The sequence below is a fragment of the Puntigrus tetrazona genome, chromosome 16, assembly GCF_018831695.1.
Source record: "Puntigrus tetrazona isolate hp1 chromosome 16, ASM1883169v1, whole genome shotgun sequence".
Lineage (NCBI taxonomy): Eukaryota > Metazoa > Chordata > Actinopteri > Cypriniformes > Cyprinidae > Puntigrus > Puntigrus tetrazona.
In genome coordinates, this window is record NC_056714.1 from 14,397,482 (window position 1) to 14,413,333 (window position 15,852).

At 37.9% G+C, this 15,852-nt stretch overlaps 1 protein-coding gene across 5 annotated transcripts in view; it reads right to left on the reverse strand.

Moving 5' to 3' along the window:
• The window catches only part of ddr1 (discoidin domain receptor tyrosine kinase 1), a 30,520-nt gene extending 14,680 nt beyond the window's left edge, over positions 1-15,840 (reverse strand). For 3 of the 5 annotated variants that reach the window (XM_043260169.1, XM_043260170.1, XM_043260168.1), the window contains exons 1-3: positions 15,473-15,821; positions 5,008-5,160; positions 2,112-2,214 (exon numbers count right to left, since the gene is read on the reverse strand). In XM_043260169.1, the coding sequence (XP_043116104.1) occupies positions 2,112-2,214; positions 5,008-5,104 (200 nt within the window). In that variant the 5' untranslated portion in view covers positions 5,105-5,160; positions 15,473-15,821. Of the gene's footprint in view, positions 1-2,111; positions 2,215-5,007; positions 5,161-15,472 lie in introns of all 5 variants that reach the window. The other 2 variants (XM_043260167.1, XM_043260166.1) reach the window with 2 other exon arrangements.
• Between the last annotated feature and the right edge of the window lie 12 nt (positions 15,841-15,852).

Consider the following 15,852-nt stretch of genomic DNA (forward strand, 5'->3'; position numbering starts at 1 on the left):
TTTCCACAGGGAACTGATGTTTAACATTAACTTATAAAGGATAATTCTGCAGTAACATCTTCCCCAGTCAGTGCCCCTATGAATCAGGACAAATGACGTAATGCTGGAAACTCACATATAAGATGTTTCTGCTCTGTATCTGTATGTGAGTGAGTGTGTGTGTGCTCATGTTTATGCTACATTGAGATAGTAAAGAAAAGTAAAGCCTGAAATTCTTCTCATTGTGGGGACTACAGACAAAAAATAAATAAATACATATATATATAATAAAATAATTAGATGAAAAAAAAGCTTCTTCTGTAAGACGCAGGCTTAGGGTAAGATAAATAAAAAAATTAAAAAAACAAATAGACAAATAGGGGATAGAAAATAAGGTGGTAATAAATAATGAAGGTGGTTTATTAGGACACTCCCAACTTGCTTTGAATCTTGTTTTCAGAGATAGCACCATATCTTACTTATATGTGGGCTATTCCTTCATTATTTCTACATTAAAGTGCCCCTGTTACTGATTTTTGAAAATGATCTTTCAAGAAGTGTGCAACACAGCTATAAGTGAATGAAAACATCCTGCAAAGTTTTACATCTGAAAGGGCACCGTGTATAAAAGTTATCTCTGAAAAGAAAGTGTCTGAATCACTGAACTAAATGAGTCCCAAGCCATTTCATGTCGGCATCAACATGTGCAAGTCCTTACACAATCTGACATGGCTGCGTTTAAAATGGAACTGGAAATGAAGTGCTGGGCATCCGGTCAGAGGAGACCTGGCCCCAACTGAGGATTTTTTCTCTGTTCTGTCACGGATGGGGTTTTGGTTCCTTGCTGCTGTCGCCTCTGGCTTGCTTCGTTTCTAATGATTATGGTCCATTTGACTACACAGACTGTCTCTGCATTTAATGAAAATTAAATGTTTATTTAAAGTTAACTTTATTCTATTTGATACTGTTCAGTGTTTTGATACAATCTGGATTGTTAATAGCGCTATATAAATAAAAGATATACACACACACACACCCAATGTAAAGTAAATATGTAAAATCAAAATTGATGTCTTTTGTGATGCCTCACAAGATGTGTGGTGTTCTTTCCCTATCAATAAACACATTACGTTTGCATTTTATATTTTTAGACTTTTTCGCTTCAAACCAATTTGGAAACGTTGTGATTCACTTAATACCCCGTTGGGTTTGATATAGCTTATAACGTTTTCAAGATGAATGAATGGTTATTTATTACCATATACAGTTTTATACAGAAGTCGTAGCACATTGTTGAAGGACACCAATGTGCCAGATGTGGAATACATGTTTGACAGACCAAAATAGTTGTTAGCTGCATCTCCTCTTCCTTTGCTCTTTCTCTCACTGCATCTGTTGGTCTTCAGCATACTGTCACACAGCTGTTCGTCTGAGAGGTCATGTGTGAGAACCCGCCCTATCATACAAACATCGCACACACCCCTAAAGCACTGGATCCCCACCATAAATCCCATCTTCAGCACCTCTCAGCACCCCATCATTCCTCTTAACCTCCACCCTCTTTCTTCTTTATTCCCCTTCTCTGTTTAAAGCTATTTGCCCCTCTTCCTCACTCCATTTTTCCTGTAAGCTCCTCTCCCCTCCGTTCAAAATCCCCCTGCTGTCTTAAACAGAATGTGGACTTAATAACAACCACATGATCTGTGTGCTGCCAAAAAACAGAAACACCCCTCACACACATACACACACGTTTCAGGGAGGGATAGTGATGCTAACCTCAAAGCTTATTAGCCAGTGTGGTTTTGCGATTGCTTTTGTGTTTGTTGTGTGTGTGTGTTGCGTCTGCTACCGTGTGTGTGTGTGTGTGTGTGTGGTATTGGCCTGTATTCAGCAGCATGCGAGTCTAGTCCAGACAGACAGTGCTGTAATGTCATTACCTAATGCTCTATATCAGGATACGCTCCATCACTGACATCTCATGTAACCTAATCACGTCCCCTCATGAGCCTCGCAGAGCCCACAAACACAAACAACCAACCACAAATCGCAAACACAAAATCAGGGCGAGAACACTGTGTTATGCACGCAGCTAGAAGGCAATGCGTGAATTGAAAGCATGTGTTCGCACTTACCTGCCGTGTTTGGCCTCGGTTGAGTCGGACCAGGCGCTGGATGCGGTGATGTCAGAGTCGGGTATGGTGCCATCCTCCATCCCCAGAGCGTAGCGACACTTAGCTGCGCGTTACAAAAGAAAACACGTCAGACTGGCTCTGACAACACAATCCAAAACGAACTTATGAATCACAGTCATAATGAAGAATTGGGATTGTGACAGAATTGTAACTTAAAGACTTTATTAATAGCAAGAATTAGACCATAAAATAAATATGACTTTTGCCTCAAACTCCTAATTTGCTGCTTATTAATAGTTAGTAAGGTGGTTAAGGTAAGTTTAGGCATAGAGTAGGATTAGGGATGTAGGCATTAATATGTGATTACTACGAACAAATGGTTCATATTAATGGCTAATAAGCAGCTGATTAAGAGACCCTAAAATAAAGTTTTACCAATTTTTGTTTAACTCAAATAAAGCTGAAAAAACTATTAGATGAAAACTTTAAAATGTTAACATTTTTTAAATAAAATTATTTTTATACTAAAGTATTAAAACCAAAACTTAAATTTAAACAAAAGTAGGACAAAACTACTAATCCTAAAATGAAAATCTTAATTTTTTTTTAAAAAAATACAGCCAATTTAAAAATAACTACAAATGACTACTAAAACTAAAATGTAAAAAATACAACAGATATAAAAGAACAATTTTAAATATTAATAAATACCACAATAGTACAAAAACAGTATTAAAATAACACTGAAAAAATTTAAATATGAGGGTGTGTTAATCTACATAATTGTGTATGCATTTATATTCTTTTTTTTTTTTTAAGATAAGAATCATTATAAATTTAAAACAACAAAATATTTCTGAAGATGCTTTCATTTTAGACTAGTTACATGTGAAATATTTGAACATTTACTAACAGTACTAACACTAGCAGTGTGGTAACCTGTTTAACATGCCAAGTGTGACAGCTCTACAACATTAAGGACACCACAGAAGCAATCTTTTATCAGACTTCAGTCTGAATTTTTGGAACATTTCTGCCCTTAAAGTAAAGTATAGGCAAATAAAGTATATGGCACAATGTCAAACTCTCACAAAAATACCAACGCAAAGTTGTTGCATTGTTGGAATTGCTTCGCCGATGTCTTACAGATGTAGCGCAGGGAGCCGCAAAAAAAATGAAGAGATGAAATGAGGACAGTAGAGAAAAATTCTGGCACAAACACAGTGCTGAAATCATCGGCACGGATCACATGTCGGCCCTGCCTGTGTGTCAGTCCTGAGGGTGTGCCTGTCAGTGTGAGCTGAAGCTGGGGGTGAGGGCTGAGGTTTTGGGGGGGGGTTACTCAGTTGCTGTAAAGTGAGTCATGAGATAAGAATGCAAAGGCTGGAAAACAAACCCTGCCCAACCAGCGAGACCCTCACACACACACACAGAGAGAGAGAGAGTCACACTGTGGACAGGTGCCTGTTTCATTACATCATCACTCCGCTGCCAATAAAATGCTTTCTCTTCCATACTCTCTCTTTCTCTTTCTCACTCCATGAGTCTTAATCTGCCCATCTCACACATCTCCAGCTAATACAGAGCAGATGAGAGCTGCGCTTTACAGTCATTCTTGATTATAAGCAGATGTCTTCTAGTTTCACCAATGAACGGTCTCGGTGACGTGAATGCAGTCATTTTCTGCTCCTGATCTATCTCTCCTTAGGAAACGCATCATCTTCACTAAATCAGCTGTGGGACGGGACCATATCAGTAAATCTGGGGCTTTAAACCTTGGGGTGTGTCGATAAATTTAAGCCAAAAGTAACAGTGAAGACATTTATAAAATGTTATTAATAAATGCAGTTTATTTCTATTCGTTAAACAATCCTAAAAACAAAACATACCATGGTTCCCAAAAAAATTATTAAGCAGCTATTTTTAAAATAGATAAGAAATGCAAATCACTATTCTCTAAAGACTGGTGTAATGATGCTGAAAATTTAGTTTTGTATCGTAGTAATGAATTGCATTTTAAATGATAATAAACCAGAAAAGAGTTAATTTAGACTGTAATAACATTTTGTAATATCACTGCTTCCATTGTGTTTTCTTTGAGCATAAAAGAAAATTAATCTAACTGACATCAAACATCTGAATAGGAATGTAATCGATCTAACATGATGCGTAAAATATTTTAGGGACAATATAAATGGCCATTTTACATTAAACTATACCGATGTATTTACATTTTAGTACAGAACTCATCAATTTAGTGGGTCCGGCATAGTTTGAAAACTCTTGCACTTGCAATTAAACTACTTTTTGCTCTATTTCAGAAAAAAAGTGCTGCAATTGTTTACATTTGGCACTAGCCTCTTCATGTGGCATGATATGTGAGCATTGTGTATTCTCAGACAGATCTGCTTTACCTCAAAAATGCACTTAGTGTGTGCTAGAAACTCCACTAACAGAGTACTATTTCAGTTCATTTTTTTGTCAGTTCTCTCCACTCTCTCTCTCTCCTCTCCTTTTCAGTCTCTGGCAAGCTATACATGCAGGCGTTCCAGCTTATTATATGATTAATTATCAGTAACCGGTCACGGAGAAACACTGCAGCTCATACGCATGGATCATAAGCCTTTATTCGGGGACTGAATGTAATGACTTCTAATGACCGCAGAAACATTTCACAGGTATTAAAAACACATTAGAAACCCTAACAAACACAAAAGAGGAAGAGTTTAAGACAGCGGAGAAGACGGATTTTAGGAAATGTGACTTTGGGAGGACCCACACATCCTCGGGGTCAGACCACAAAACCGCAATGAAATAAACTGAGAAAGGGTGTTTCACACACTAGCTTAGATGTATGACAGGAGCAGAACACCATCAGAACTCCTGACATTCTTACCAGAGTCAAAATGCCAATCCACGTCCTGGGCCGTCGTCCAGGAAACGAGGAGGACCGTGAGGAGGGCAGGCAACAACGGCAGCATCTGCGTTGCCATAGCAACAGTGACACCTAGTTACCTGTCCAGAGCTGAACTATCTTCTACAGACATACCTAAGGAAGAGAGAGAGAAGAGAGAGAGAGAGAGAGAGAGAGAGAGAGAGAGAGAGAGAGAGAGAGAGAGAGAGAGAGAGAGAGAGAGAGAGAGAGAGAGAGAGAGAGAGAGAGAGAGAGAGAGAGAGAGAGAGAGAGAGAGAGAGAGAGAGAGAGAGAGAGAGAGAGAGAGAGAGAGAGAGAGTCAATTACAATAATTCAATCAGTAATTTTAACAATAAACAATCTACAATGAACGATAAACTGAATACACATTTCGATACCCTTTTCTTTTACTTAATTTATTAGTAGATATATGTAATAGATGTATTTTTTTATGGTTTTGAGTTGTTTTTATTAGTTCTCTTATGGTTTTACTCTAATAATATATATATATATATATATATATATATATATATATATATATATATATATATATATATATATATATATATATATATATATATATATATATATATATATATATATATATACGTAAAAAGTTCACCACAGGATTATTAAAAATGAAAAACCATTATTAAAAAAGGGTAACGCTTTAGTAAAGGGACCAATTCTCACTATTTCTATAGTGTGTTGTACAAAACACTGGCACTGTGTCGTTTATAGGCTGGTATTTTTATTGATTGTCAATATTAGTTCTTTTCGGTAGATGTTTTAGTTTGAATTTCAAAATGACCTTTGCCATTATTAAACGCTCACTTAAACACCAACATATTACTATTAAATGTAACATTTTAATAACACAATAATAGTATTATTTTATATAGCACACTATAATTTTGTGATGCCTAAATCAATTCGTACCATTTAAAATCCTATTTATACTGCATTTATACTATATTTACACATTTCATAGCGAAACTGTGTTGTTAAAATTTATAGGATAAAAAAATATAATTATATGATGAAATATGACGTCAGTTTTGATGTCAACAAATGAGGGGTATCTCCACCTTTCTACAACTGATGAAGTCATTTGGACAGAACAGATAAAACACTTGAGATCACTTCATTTACACTGGTGGGCCATCAAACTTTAGAAATTCTCCCAAACTCAACATACTGCATTCCAACAGCCACATGTGTGAAAACACATTAGAAAAGCAAAGAAATGTCACAGCAAGCCATATCCATGAACACCAACCATTTGTCTCTGTGTATTTGTACATTAGACTTCTTTTTTTAAACTGACAAATATAGGAAAGAAGCATTATCAGAGAGACCGAGAATACAGTACAATACATGGAGCCCAACTGATACATTGATTTTACTACAAAGTGTTTCTTGAACACCAAATCAGCATATTAGAAGGATCGTGTGGCACTGAAGACTGGAGTAATGGCTGCTAGAAGATTTTAGCTTTGACATTAGAAAAATAAATGACATTTAAAATAAAACCAAATACTGTTATACGTTGCAATATTTCACAGTATTACCGATTAAAAGATTCATCTCCAAGTATGAACAGCAGTGTTATACGCACTTAAGTTTATTTATTTATTTTTTTTTTAAATCACACATGCTGTTATTCCATCCCCATTAAAACAAGGCTTCTGCAAATATGCGATTTGTGTTTGTATATGTGTATATGATTGTGAGTGTGTGTGTGTGTGTGAGTGTATGTGTGTGGCAGCTGCCCTGTGCCGAGTGACAGCGCTGGTTCTGGTCTCTGTGAGAGAGACAGACAGCTGATGCACAGCTGTGCAGACACAAGGACAAAGAGAGTTGAATCTGAAAGGAGGTGTGGAAGAGGTGCAGACGAGGCATGCATGTAATAGACCCAGCTTAAATAGGCTGTGTGTTAGTGTGTGCTTGTCATATTCAACATACAGTGTGTGTGTGTATGTATGTGTGTGTGTGTGTGTGTGTGTGTGTGTGTGTATGAGCGAGTGCAGCAGCCATTGCAGCTGTCCTGGGCTCGAGACAGGCGGTGGCCAACACACACAGGCTGCAAGTGTTTCCAAAACCCAGGGAAAACAGAAAGGGAGAGAGAAAAATCAGTCTGTATGCCAAATAATTCGCTATTGTAATGCAAGTATGAGTTTATTACAGTTGGCATTGCGAATCCTCTCACGTTTATTGACAATAAGTGCATTCGTAACCTTAGCAACCTCTCAACAATTTCAATTAAGTGAATCCAAATGACTGAGGTGGAGAACTGAGACCATGATCCAAAATTAATAATCGCCAAGCACCATGTACGTGAGTAAAAATTGACTTTGGCGAGTAAATAAAACAGATAATTGCCAGTTGGCTGCTAACTTTATTATGCAACATTACCTCATCTAAATTTTAAAACAAATCTGGTAAAATAAAATGCTACATTAATGCAATTTCTATCAAACCTTGAATTTATTAAAAAATGATGTAAGTGACATTTGTAGTGAAGTAGCAATAGGTAAATTGTAAATTCAGTTCTAAAAAAGGATAGTTCACCCAAAAATGTTAATTCTGTCATTAATTTCTCCTCCTTTCTTGGTTCATCATCTGCATATTCTGGTTAAAAGGCTGGGCAAAATATTGCAAGTCATCCTCTGTCAAAATCTTCAAAAATGTTTACGAAGATGGCGTGGGTCAGAAAGCTCTTGGACTGCATCAAAAATATCTTACTGTGTTCCAAAGATGAATGATGGTCTTACGGGTTTGAAACAACATGACAGAATTTTCATTTTTGAGTGAAATATTCCTTTAATTGTATGAAACACTCATAAAAGTGTACATTATACTCATTAAAAACACTCAGCAGGAACCCCGAGTTTAAATCCCCTATCTCCTACTTAAGGTTGTGTACCTTTCACATTTTTACCAGTATTGATACCCGAAATTCGGTAAAAGTGAAATTTGAAAATGCAAGTCATTTCATGTTCTGTAAAGAAAGACGTTTTCTATATAGCAGCTTTAGCCTCATGTCTCTCAGCTGGAGCGAGCGAATGAGCTAAACCTCCCCAGCGGTTATAAGTATGCTAATCTAGTCCTGCAGGAGCCATATAGGAACCAGAATGGAAAGACGCCCCTATGTACTGAGTTCAAACAAATGAAGATCTTAAACACTCAAATGACTCACTGCATACATCAAAAGTCAATCAGAATCACCCTTATACATATACAGTAATGATGTGGCTCATAACTTGACACCACTGAGGTCACTCTGGGTGTGATTCTGCCCTAAGGAATTTCACACTGCAAATTTGTCAGTTCAGCTCCACTTTACAAAACTCTTTTTGACAAAGTTTTAACTGACTCGCCTGAAGCAAGTTCACACAAACACAAGCACATCAAGAACTGTCAGTATCAGATCTGCTGATAAAGCAAATCTCAAAGTCTTACAGTATGGGTGTTTTTGAGTCTATAACCCTAAGGACACAACGGCTGGGCCAATCATACATCACCATATCATCAATAAATGCAACAAATCATCACTGCTGACTTTATCTTATCGGCACCGAGTTTAAGCCCCATGAGCTGGAGCAGAGACAAACATGAGCAAAAAATAAATAAATCTTTTTGGGGGTCTTCAAATTCCCAAAAAAGGACTACATCAAAAGACATATTTGGTTTGTATTTCAGTAAAAAGTAAAGAATACACTTAACACTTAAAACTGTAAATATGGGTAATTAAAAGACTAAAAGGCCAGATTTACTAAATACGGCAAATTAGCGTTAGAGCAAAGTTGTTTACGAGTCCCTTGTTTGAACAGTAAAACTGCCTGCTGTTCTTCCGAAAAATCCTTCAGGACCCTCTAACTCTTTCATTTTACAGCGTTTCTGTGCATTTGAACTCGACTCATTCCAACAACAACTGTATGACTGAGATCCTTCTTTTCACGCTGAAGAGATTCAAACACTCACATGCTCCAGAAGGAAGAACCTTCTGAACAGAAGGCAGAGATGTACATTTCTTATTTTGCCTAAATATTGAGAGTGCTAAATGCTAAACCATGTCTCTAACAAAACCTCCTTTTATTTATTTTTTTTAGAAATCATAGAGTATGCCATTGCTTTTATTTAATCACCATAACAACGTTGCAGTATTGTTACACAACACTAATTGAGTAAAAACAGCGTATAAACAGTTTAAACGACAGCGTTGATTGTGCATATGTGAGTCTCTCGGACTCCGCCAGGCAGATGAAACTTTCCAACCACTCCATCCAAATCTGTGGAGAATGACTGCATCAATGTGTGTGCTCATACTGGCATGAGAAAGAATCAGTGAATAACACTCGTGCTGAGGAGACTCAGCGTCCTCTGCCCTATTGTTTTGATGTTTCTCTTTAAACATCAGAGAAAATTGAATTTCCTCAGTGCCCAAATGACCTATGATTCTTTAACTCAAAGAGGCCGACCACACAATCTCTGAAACACATCCCCTCTGAAGCTGGCTCTCTGACAGCGGCAGAGTTTTGAAGATTGAAGGGTCGTGTTTATACTTGGAAACACAACTTTTATGCTAAATAATGACTCAGGTGTGCGTCAGTCCCCACACTGACTCAGTCGCACGGATGAGCTGTCCCTTCTGCAGTCTTGCCAAGATGACCGTTAACTTATGAATTTGCGTCTGACAGGAAAAGGAAATCAGAATTACTTACTCAATGAACAGGAAAAGAGTCAAGAGAGAGGACAAATGAAAGAGCAAACAAGAGAGAAACGAGCAGGAGAGAGAGAGAACAGGAAGCCTTAGTCACTTTACGAGAGGAGAATATTTTCCTGGAATTGTCTGGAATGGGCCAAATTATTAAAGCTGCTTTTATTTAAAGCCTCATCTACACGAAAACCTCACCCAGCAGACATTAAATGGCCTTGACCCGCCAGGTACATTTCAGCACTTGCCAGATTCACCTTGTCACCCCATCAAACACTCACAGCTGACAGTTCCCACAATACACCCAGGCCATTTGAACAAGACGCCAAATCCATTTTCCCATGCACTGATATCCAAAGAACATCACCCTATTCAGTTTCTTTGAGCTAATAAAACAAGAAATGCATTTCTTTCAAGTAACCATCTGTGTTGACCTACCAATTATCAAGAAGTCAACTTGAGGTCAGATATTACATGAAATGGCAGAACTCACTCCATTAACATTTTATGAAGTCTGAAACCTTCTATGAACTAAGTCTGACCTCTTTCACATGAAAGTTTGTGAGAAACTTGTTCATCAAGACACAAGGACATTACTAACTTTTCCAGCAGCATCACTCCACCACTGGAACTCTGCTTTTATTATATCTTCATTAATTCCAGAGTATTCAAAATCATTCTGGAAAACTCCACAAATTATTTGGAAAGTGCAAATATAAATTTACACATGAAGATGAGAAACGCACCCAAACAATACATTAGTCATATTGTTGGCCTTCCTGTAGACACCTCAATCGATCCGAATGGACTTTTGACTGAAAAAACAGACCTGAAATAATCCAATTCAACAGGGAAAAATCATGTAAGAGCTTGAAATCAACTATCTTTCTTCAGCTTTGAGATGTGTCATCAAGGCAAACAAGACAAACCATTGGTGAGATGTACATTCACATTACTGATGTTTACCTGACAAAAATCAAAACACATTGTTTTGGCCAACTCTCCAAAACCATACTTCCTTTTCTTGGTGCTTCGACCAAATATTTTCAGTTGCCGAAACCACCAAGAGCATTTTGCTTATCTAAAAAGAGACTGGTTAAACTGTTGCTGGTAAGTAAATAAGATGCCGGTTAGTTTTGTGAAATACCACCCCTAAATATCGTTCTCATGTTTGCGTCACTATATGACAGTAAATGTTGCTCTTTTGTAATAAAAAGAACTCAGAGATTAACAAAACAGCCAATTGACATACAGTTAAGAAAGGTTCTGCAATGAGTAAAAGCAAAAGAAAGAAGTGTGATACTACTCTTTTGTGCTAAGTTAGAGCACTTTGACTTTGGACCTTGAAGTACAATGAAAAGAGAATAAAAGATGAGAACAGTCTTTAGATTGAGGGTTATTAGTCATTCATCATGGGTGAAAAGACAAGAAAGGATGGCATTTTCAAGAAAGTAGACAAGCCAAAAGTAGCAATAATAATTCCAACAGGGTCCTCGCACCATTGGTGCTCAGACCCTAGAAAGAAAAAGAAAGAAAGAAAAAGAAAACCGAGTACAGCTCAAAGCAGTGTTTTATGCCAAAAAAGCAACACTAATCTTCAGATGATTAGCATTAGATCACACAAGATGTATCGTGACTGTTAATTATTTGAGGCATTCACATAACAAAAGAAAATTTTAAAAAACGCCTCGGCGCAAACAGAAGCAATATCTGAAGAATTACTAAAAACTCAAGACAAGCACAAAAAGGTTTTATTAAACAGAAGTGAGAGTTGTCATGGTCTTGTTTTCCTGTAGTGTGTTTGGCAGACTGGATTCAGGCAAAACCTCTCACTGAAACAGCAGCTTTGATGTTGAACGTTCCTGTTTTCATGAACAAGTTTCAAAAGCTTGTCTAAGTTTGCTTGAAGCCATGTGTAATTACCGGAGAAATAAATGAGCCTGGCAGCAGTTGTGATAAAGCATGTATATATATAGGTTTGTTAGTTGTCCTCTATGCAAATCAAAAGTGTCAAACCACATTTTCACATTAGATTTAGGTTTACCTGTGAAACGTTCCTAGCGGACATGCTAATGAGTTGTTCACTGTTCAAGCTACATAACACAAACAGCTTGCCTACTTTGTGTTGGATGATGTACCATTTCTTCAGGTAAAAAAAAAAAAAAACAATCTGAATAACGCTTTTGTTTGTTGCTCTCACTGCGTGCAGATCTGGCTGTAAGGTTTCGTGTTGTAGTTACCCCTTTAAGTCTTTGGTTAACGAAAGCAGAACCATTTATGTAAGAGTGATTCATGAAGCATTTCAGAACATGACATGCAGACAGGCCAAGGATCTATGAACATTGATTTCTTCAATGATCCAGGCTTTAACAGATGGGTTGTGACTGAATCATAAAATGCATGAATAGCACATAATGAAGAGGATGAAGAATCAATTAAACAAGTAGAATCTACAGCAATATCAACCTTGAAATCTTTAGGTTGGAATAATGGAGATGAAGAAGTGTTTTTAGTGAGTATGAAGCCTTTGGTTAACTGGTTTTGGTGAAATCAGCAGGACTGTTCCTTTAGGTATCCTCCGGATATACAGCATTTGTAGATTTGATTCCATCAGTGTTTCACGTTTTTTAAAAATTTATTTCATTTTTCAACTTTAAATGAAAATCTATTTATCTAAATTTACATTTTTTTTAAAATGTGTTTGTGATCCTCTCCATGATAACATTTTTACCCCTGAATTTTTCTGCATGCCCCTGACTTTGGCAAGAAGAAATTTTATTTTTAGTAGAAGTCATAAATATACATAATTCTCATAATTAGGAATTAAATGGTCGGAGTTGGAAATAACTTATTCAGAAATGACTCATTCAAAAATCAAGTTTTTTCCAATGTGGCAAAAATTAGGAAATGGGTGCAATGCATGGTAAACAACTTCAGCGTTTCTTTTCAAAATTTTCATCCATTTAATAAGACTATGATATCAGGCCTTCTGTATCACCCTGACATTTTTAACTGTTCAACAAGCCAAAACATGCATTTTAAAAAAATGCTCCTCGGGCGGTGTATCTAAGCCATAATGTGGGTGTATGAATTGCATATTTAAATGCATTTTTAATATTTAACTAAACAAAAACTATTTATACAATTCTCCTCTGTGACCTTAACAAATATGTACACACACAGCACTCTAAAAGGAGCTGACAAAAGAAACTGAAGATAGAGACAGTGATGTGTAAGTGAAATGGATGGATGGATAAATGAGTTACAGCTACCTTAACATCAAGATGGGACAGCATGGAGACAGACAGTGATGGAAGACAGAAGGTGAACAGAATGTGATATGAAGTAAAACAGATTACTCAGGAGGACAAATTACAGCAAAGTATGTGAACTGAAGGGGAAAAAATGAGAACGAGAGAGAGAGAGACAGAGAGAGAAGTATAGGGTGTGTCAAAAGACAATTTAATAGATGAAATAAGACCGTCTGATGTTAGTTCCAAATGAGAGGACGTTTCCACTCGCTATGCCATCCATGTCTCTTTCAATCCCTCTATCATTACCCACCACACACTAGTCAGAGATTACCTGGCTGTTTACACACATATGAGTGTGTGCAGACAAAACGGTTTAAGAGATGCGTGAAAAACAATTCATTTTGAGCTTAAACACACACACAAAGACGCTCTCATATCAGGAATAAGGGTGAAAAGCAAAGAAAAGCAATTTATAGCTCTTTGTATTCAAGTCAAGCCAAACCTCTCTGGGATAACAACCCAGCAGAGAGTTCTTGGGTGATTTCTCGACAAACAAACTCATAATAAAACCCTCACTGCCCAGATCAATGCTTTCGACCTCCTCAGAGATGTTTGCGGAGTGTCTGTTTGCTCACACACACACACACACACACACACACACACACACACACACACACACACACACACACACACGCACGCAGACATTCCTCTGTACCCCTCTTTGCATCTGGTCCCCTCCCTGGGTGACACAGCACAATTCAGTGCACTTTTCATTGTGCCTTTATTCACAAGTCTCCGAAACCCACTTTAAACAGAGAGAGAGGGGAAAAAGAAGACAGAAAAGGGGGGAGGGTGCATTTTCAGCTCCATGGTGCATTCATTAGCATCTCTTCATTGCTTTTGCACATACGCTGCATTTTCTTTTGCCTGTTTGGAAAACAAAACCTGTTGAAATATCCATAAAACACAATGTTTATAGTACTTTTACTAGAATGAAAAAATAGATATTAGACAGTTTTAATTAAATCCTATAGCTCTATTACTATGGTTACCATAGTAACGTTCATTTGCTGCTGCTTCAGAAAAGGCAAAAGTCCACTTGTGTCTTTTTTTTTTTTTTTTTTGTGCTTTGAAAGCAGCTTAAAGTTGCTCTCTTGACAGTAATCCATCTACCGGGTCTTGGCTGTCCGACGTCACACAGCAACCCAACTAGACTTCATGACAAAACTTTACAAGGTGGAAATTCGTACACGCATGCATGAAGTGATTTGCCTGGAAACACATTTTTTGTTCGAAAATGGTAAGCATGGAGGTCCATCCCTAACCTAACAGAAAGGGGAGTTATACATAAAAACTCGATTTAGGCACAAATTTGCCAAAATTTAAAGTGCCTACAAATCACCATGGACTTAAAACCACTACTACTGTACCCATTTAATCCTACGACTAACACCTGGCACCAAAATGTCCTTTTCACATTTCAAAAGTTTGGGCTGATGAATTTACTATTTTTTTTTTTTTATTTAAACCATTTAAGTGCAGACATTATTATTAGTATAATTTATACACTTACTGATGCCACCCCACCAGAGCAGTTTTAATTCAATTCGTTCCTCTGTAAGATAATATAGGAGTCAAAAAAGGTAGCCTAAACTGTTTATTTCTTCACCCAGTCAGAAAAAAGCATGTGCTCACTTTTGTGATTAAATCGGTTATTGTGGTAAACCGTCATTTACAAGCTGCAAATAAAGTTCAAACACCAAAAACACCGCATATGAGGTCTGATGAGTGGTTTGCACGCATCTTACTGGTTTAACACCAGGGCTCGCCGGCGAAGCGTGTTTTTGAGACTGCTCCGCAATCGCAGTTTAAAGCAAGATCGCGGTAGCCCATAAATACTAACTGACGCGTAATGCCGGGGCCACAGGTGGGTAAATATACCACCAGAATGACCCACAGCAGTTTCCAAGCCATTTCACAGTATTTGTTCTAATAAACGTCTAACTCAAACCCTGGTTCCAGGTATCGCGACCATAACCAGGAACCGTTTAAATTCGGCGAGCGGGTGTGAAAAACAACTTCACAAACAAACAGCACGACTCCGCACCAGACCGAGCGCATTCCCGGTACCGTGGCAGACGTCCAAACTCCTCACACACACACACACACACACACACACACACACACACAGAGACACAGAGACACAGAGACTCTTGGCCGCCATGCACGAGACAGAGACGGTTAAGTTTACTCGCGCGACGACTTAACACATTTGAGCACGGTCTCAAACAACCGGAGTTTAACGGGAAGCCCAATGCGTTCCCACGCGGCGGTCGAAACAACGCTGACAGCCGCAATCCCAGTCTCGACAGCGCATTTACCAAAAACGGCATAATAAAAAGTAACATCCGACAGCTCGCTTGCCCCAAGTAAACTACACTTGTATTTAACTTCCATTTATTTTCGTGTCACTTACCTAGAAGCCTGCCAAAACGCGAAAACGTCTCCAAACGATCTTCTTTTTAATCCGAGTTCCTCACTTCGGCAGGTCGTTTATATACTAGGTAAATATAATCTGGCGCAGTTTTACGACTTCGTGCTTAAAGCCACAAAAATCAGCAGTAAATGAACGGCGTCGGGAAAGCAAAGGCAGAAAGTTTGTGAAAGGAGGCAAGCCGTAAGTCCCGCGCAAGCAAGCAGGAATGTGCGTTAAGATCCGATCACCTCTACGAGCGCAAACGACACCGGCGTCCTTATTTATTCCTCAATCAGTGCTTCTCTCTCCGCGCGCTCATAAGCGCTTAGCTTTTAGACCTCTTTCTCTTCCCCTCAGGGCTCGCAAACAGTACCAGGTGC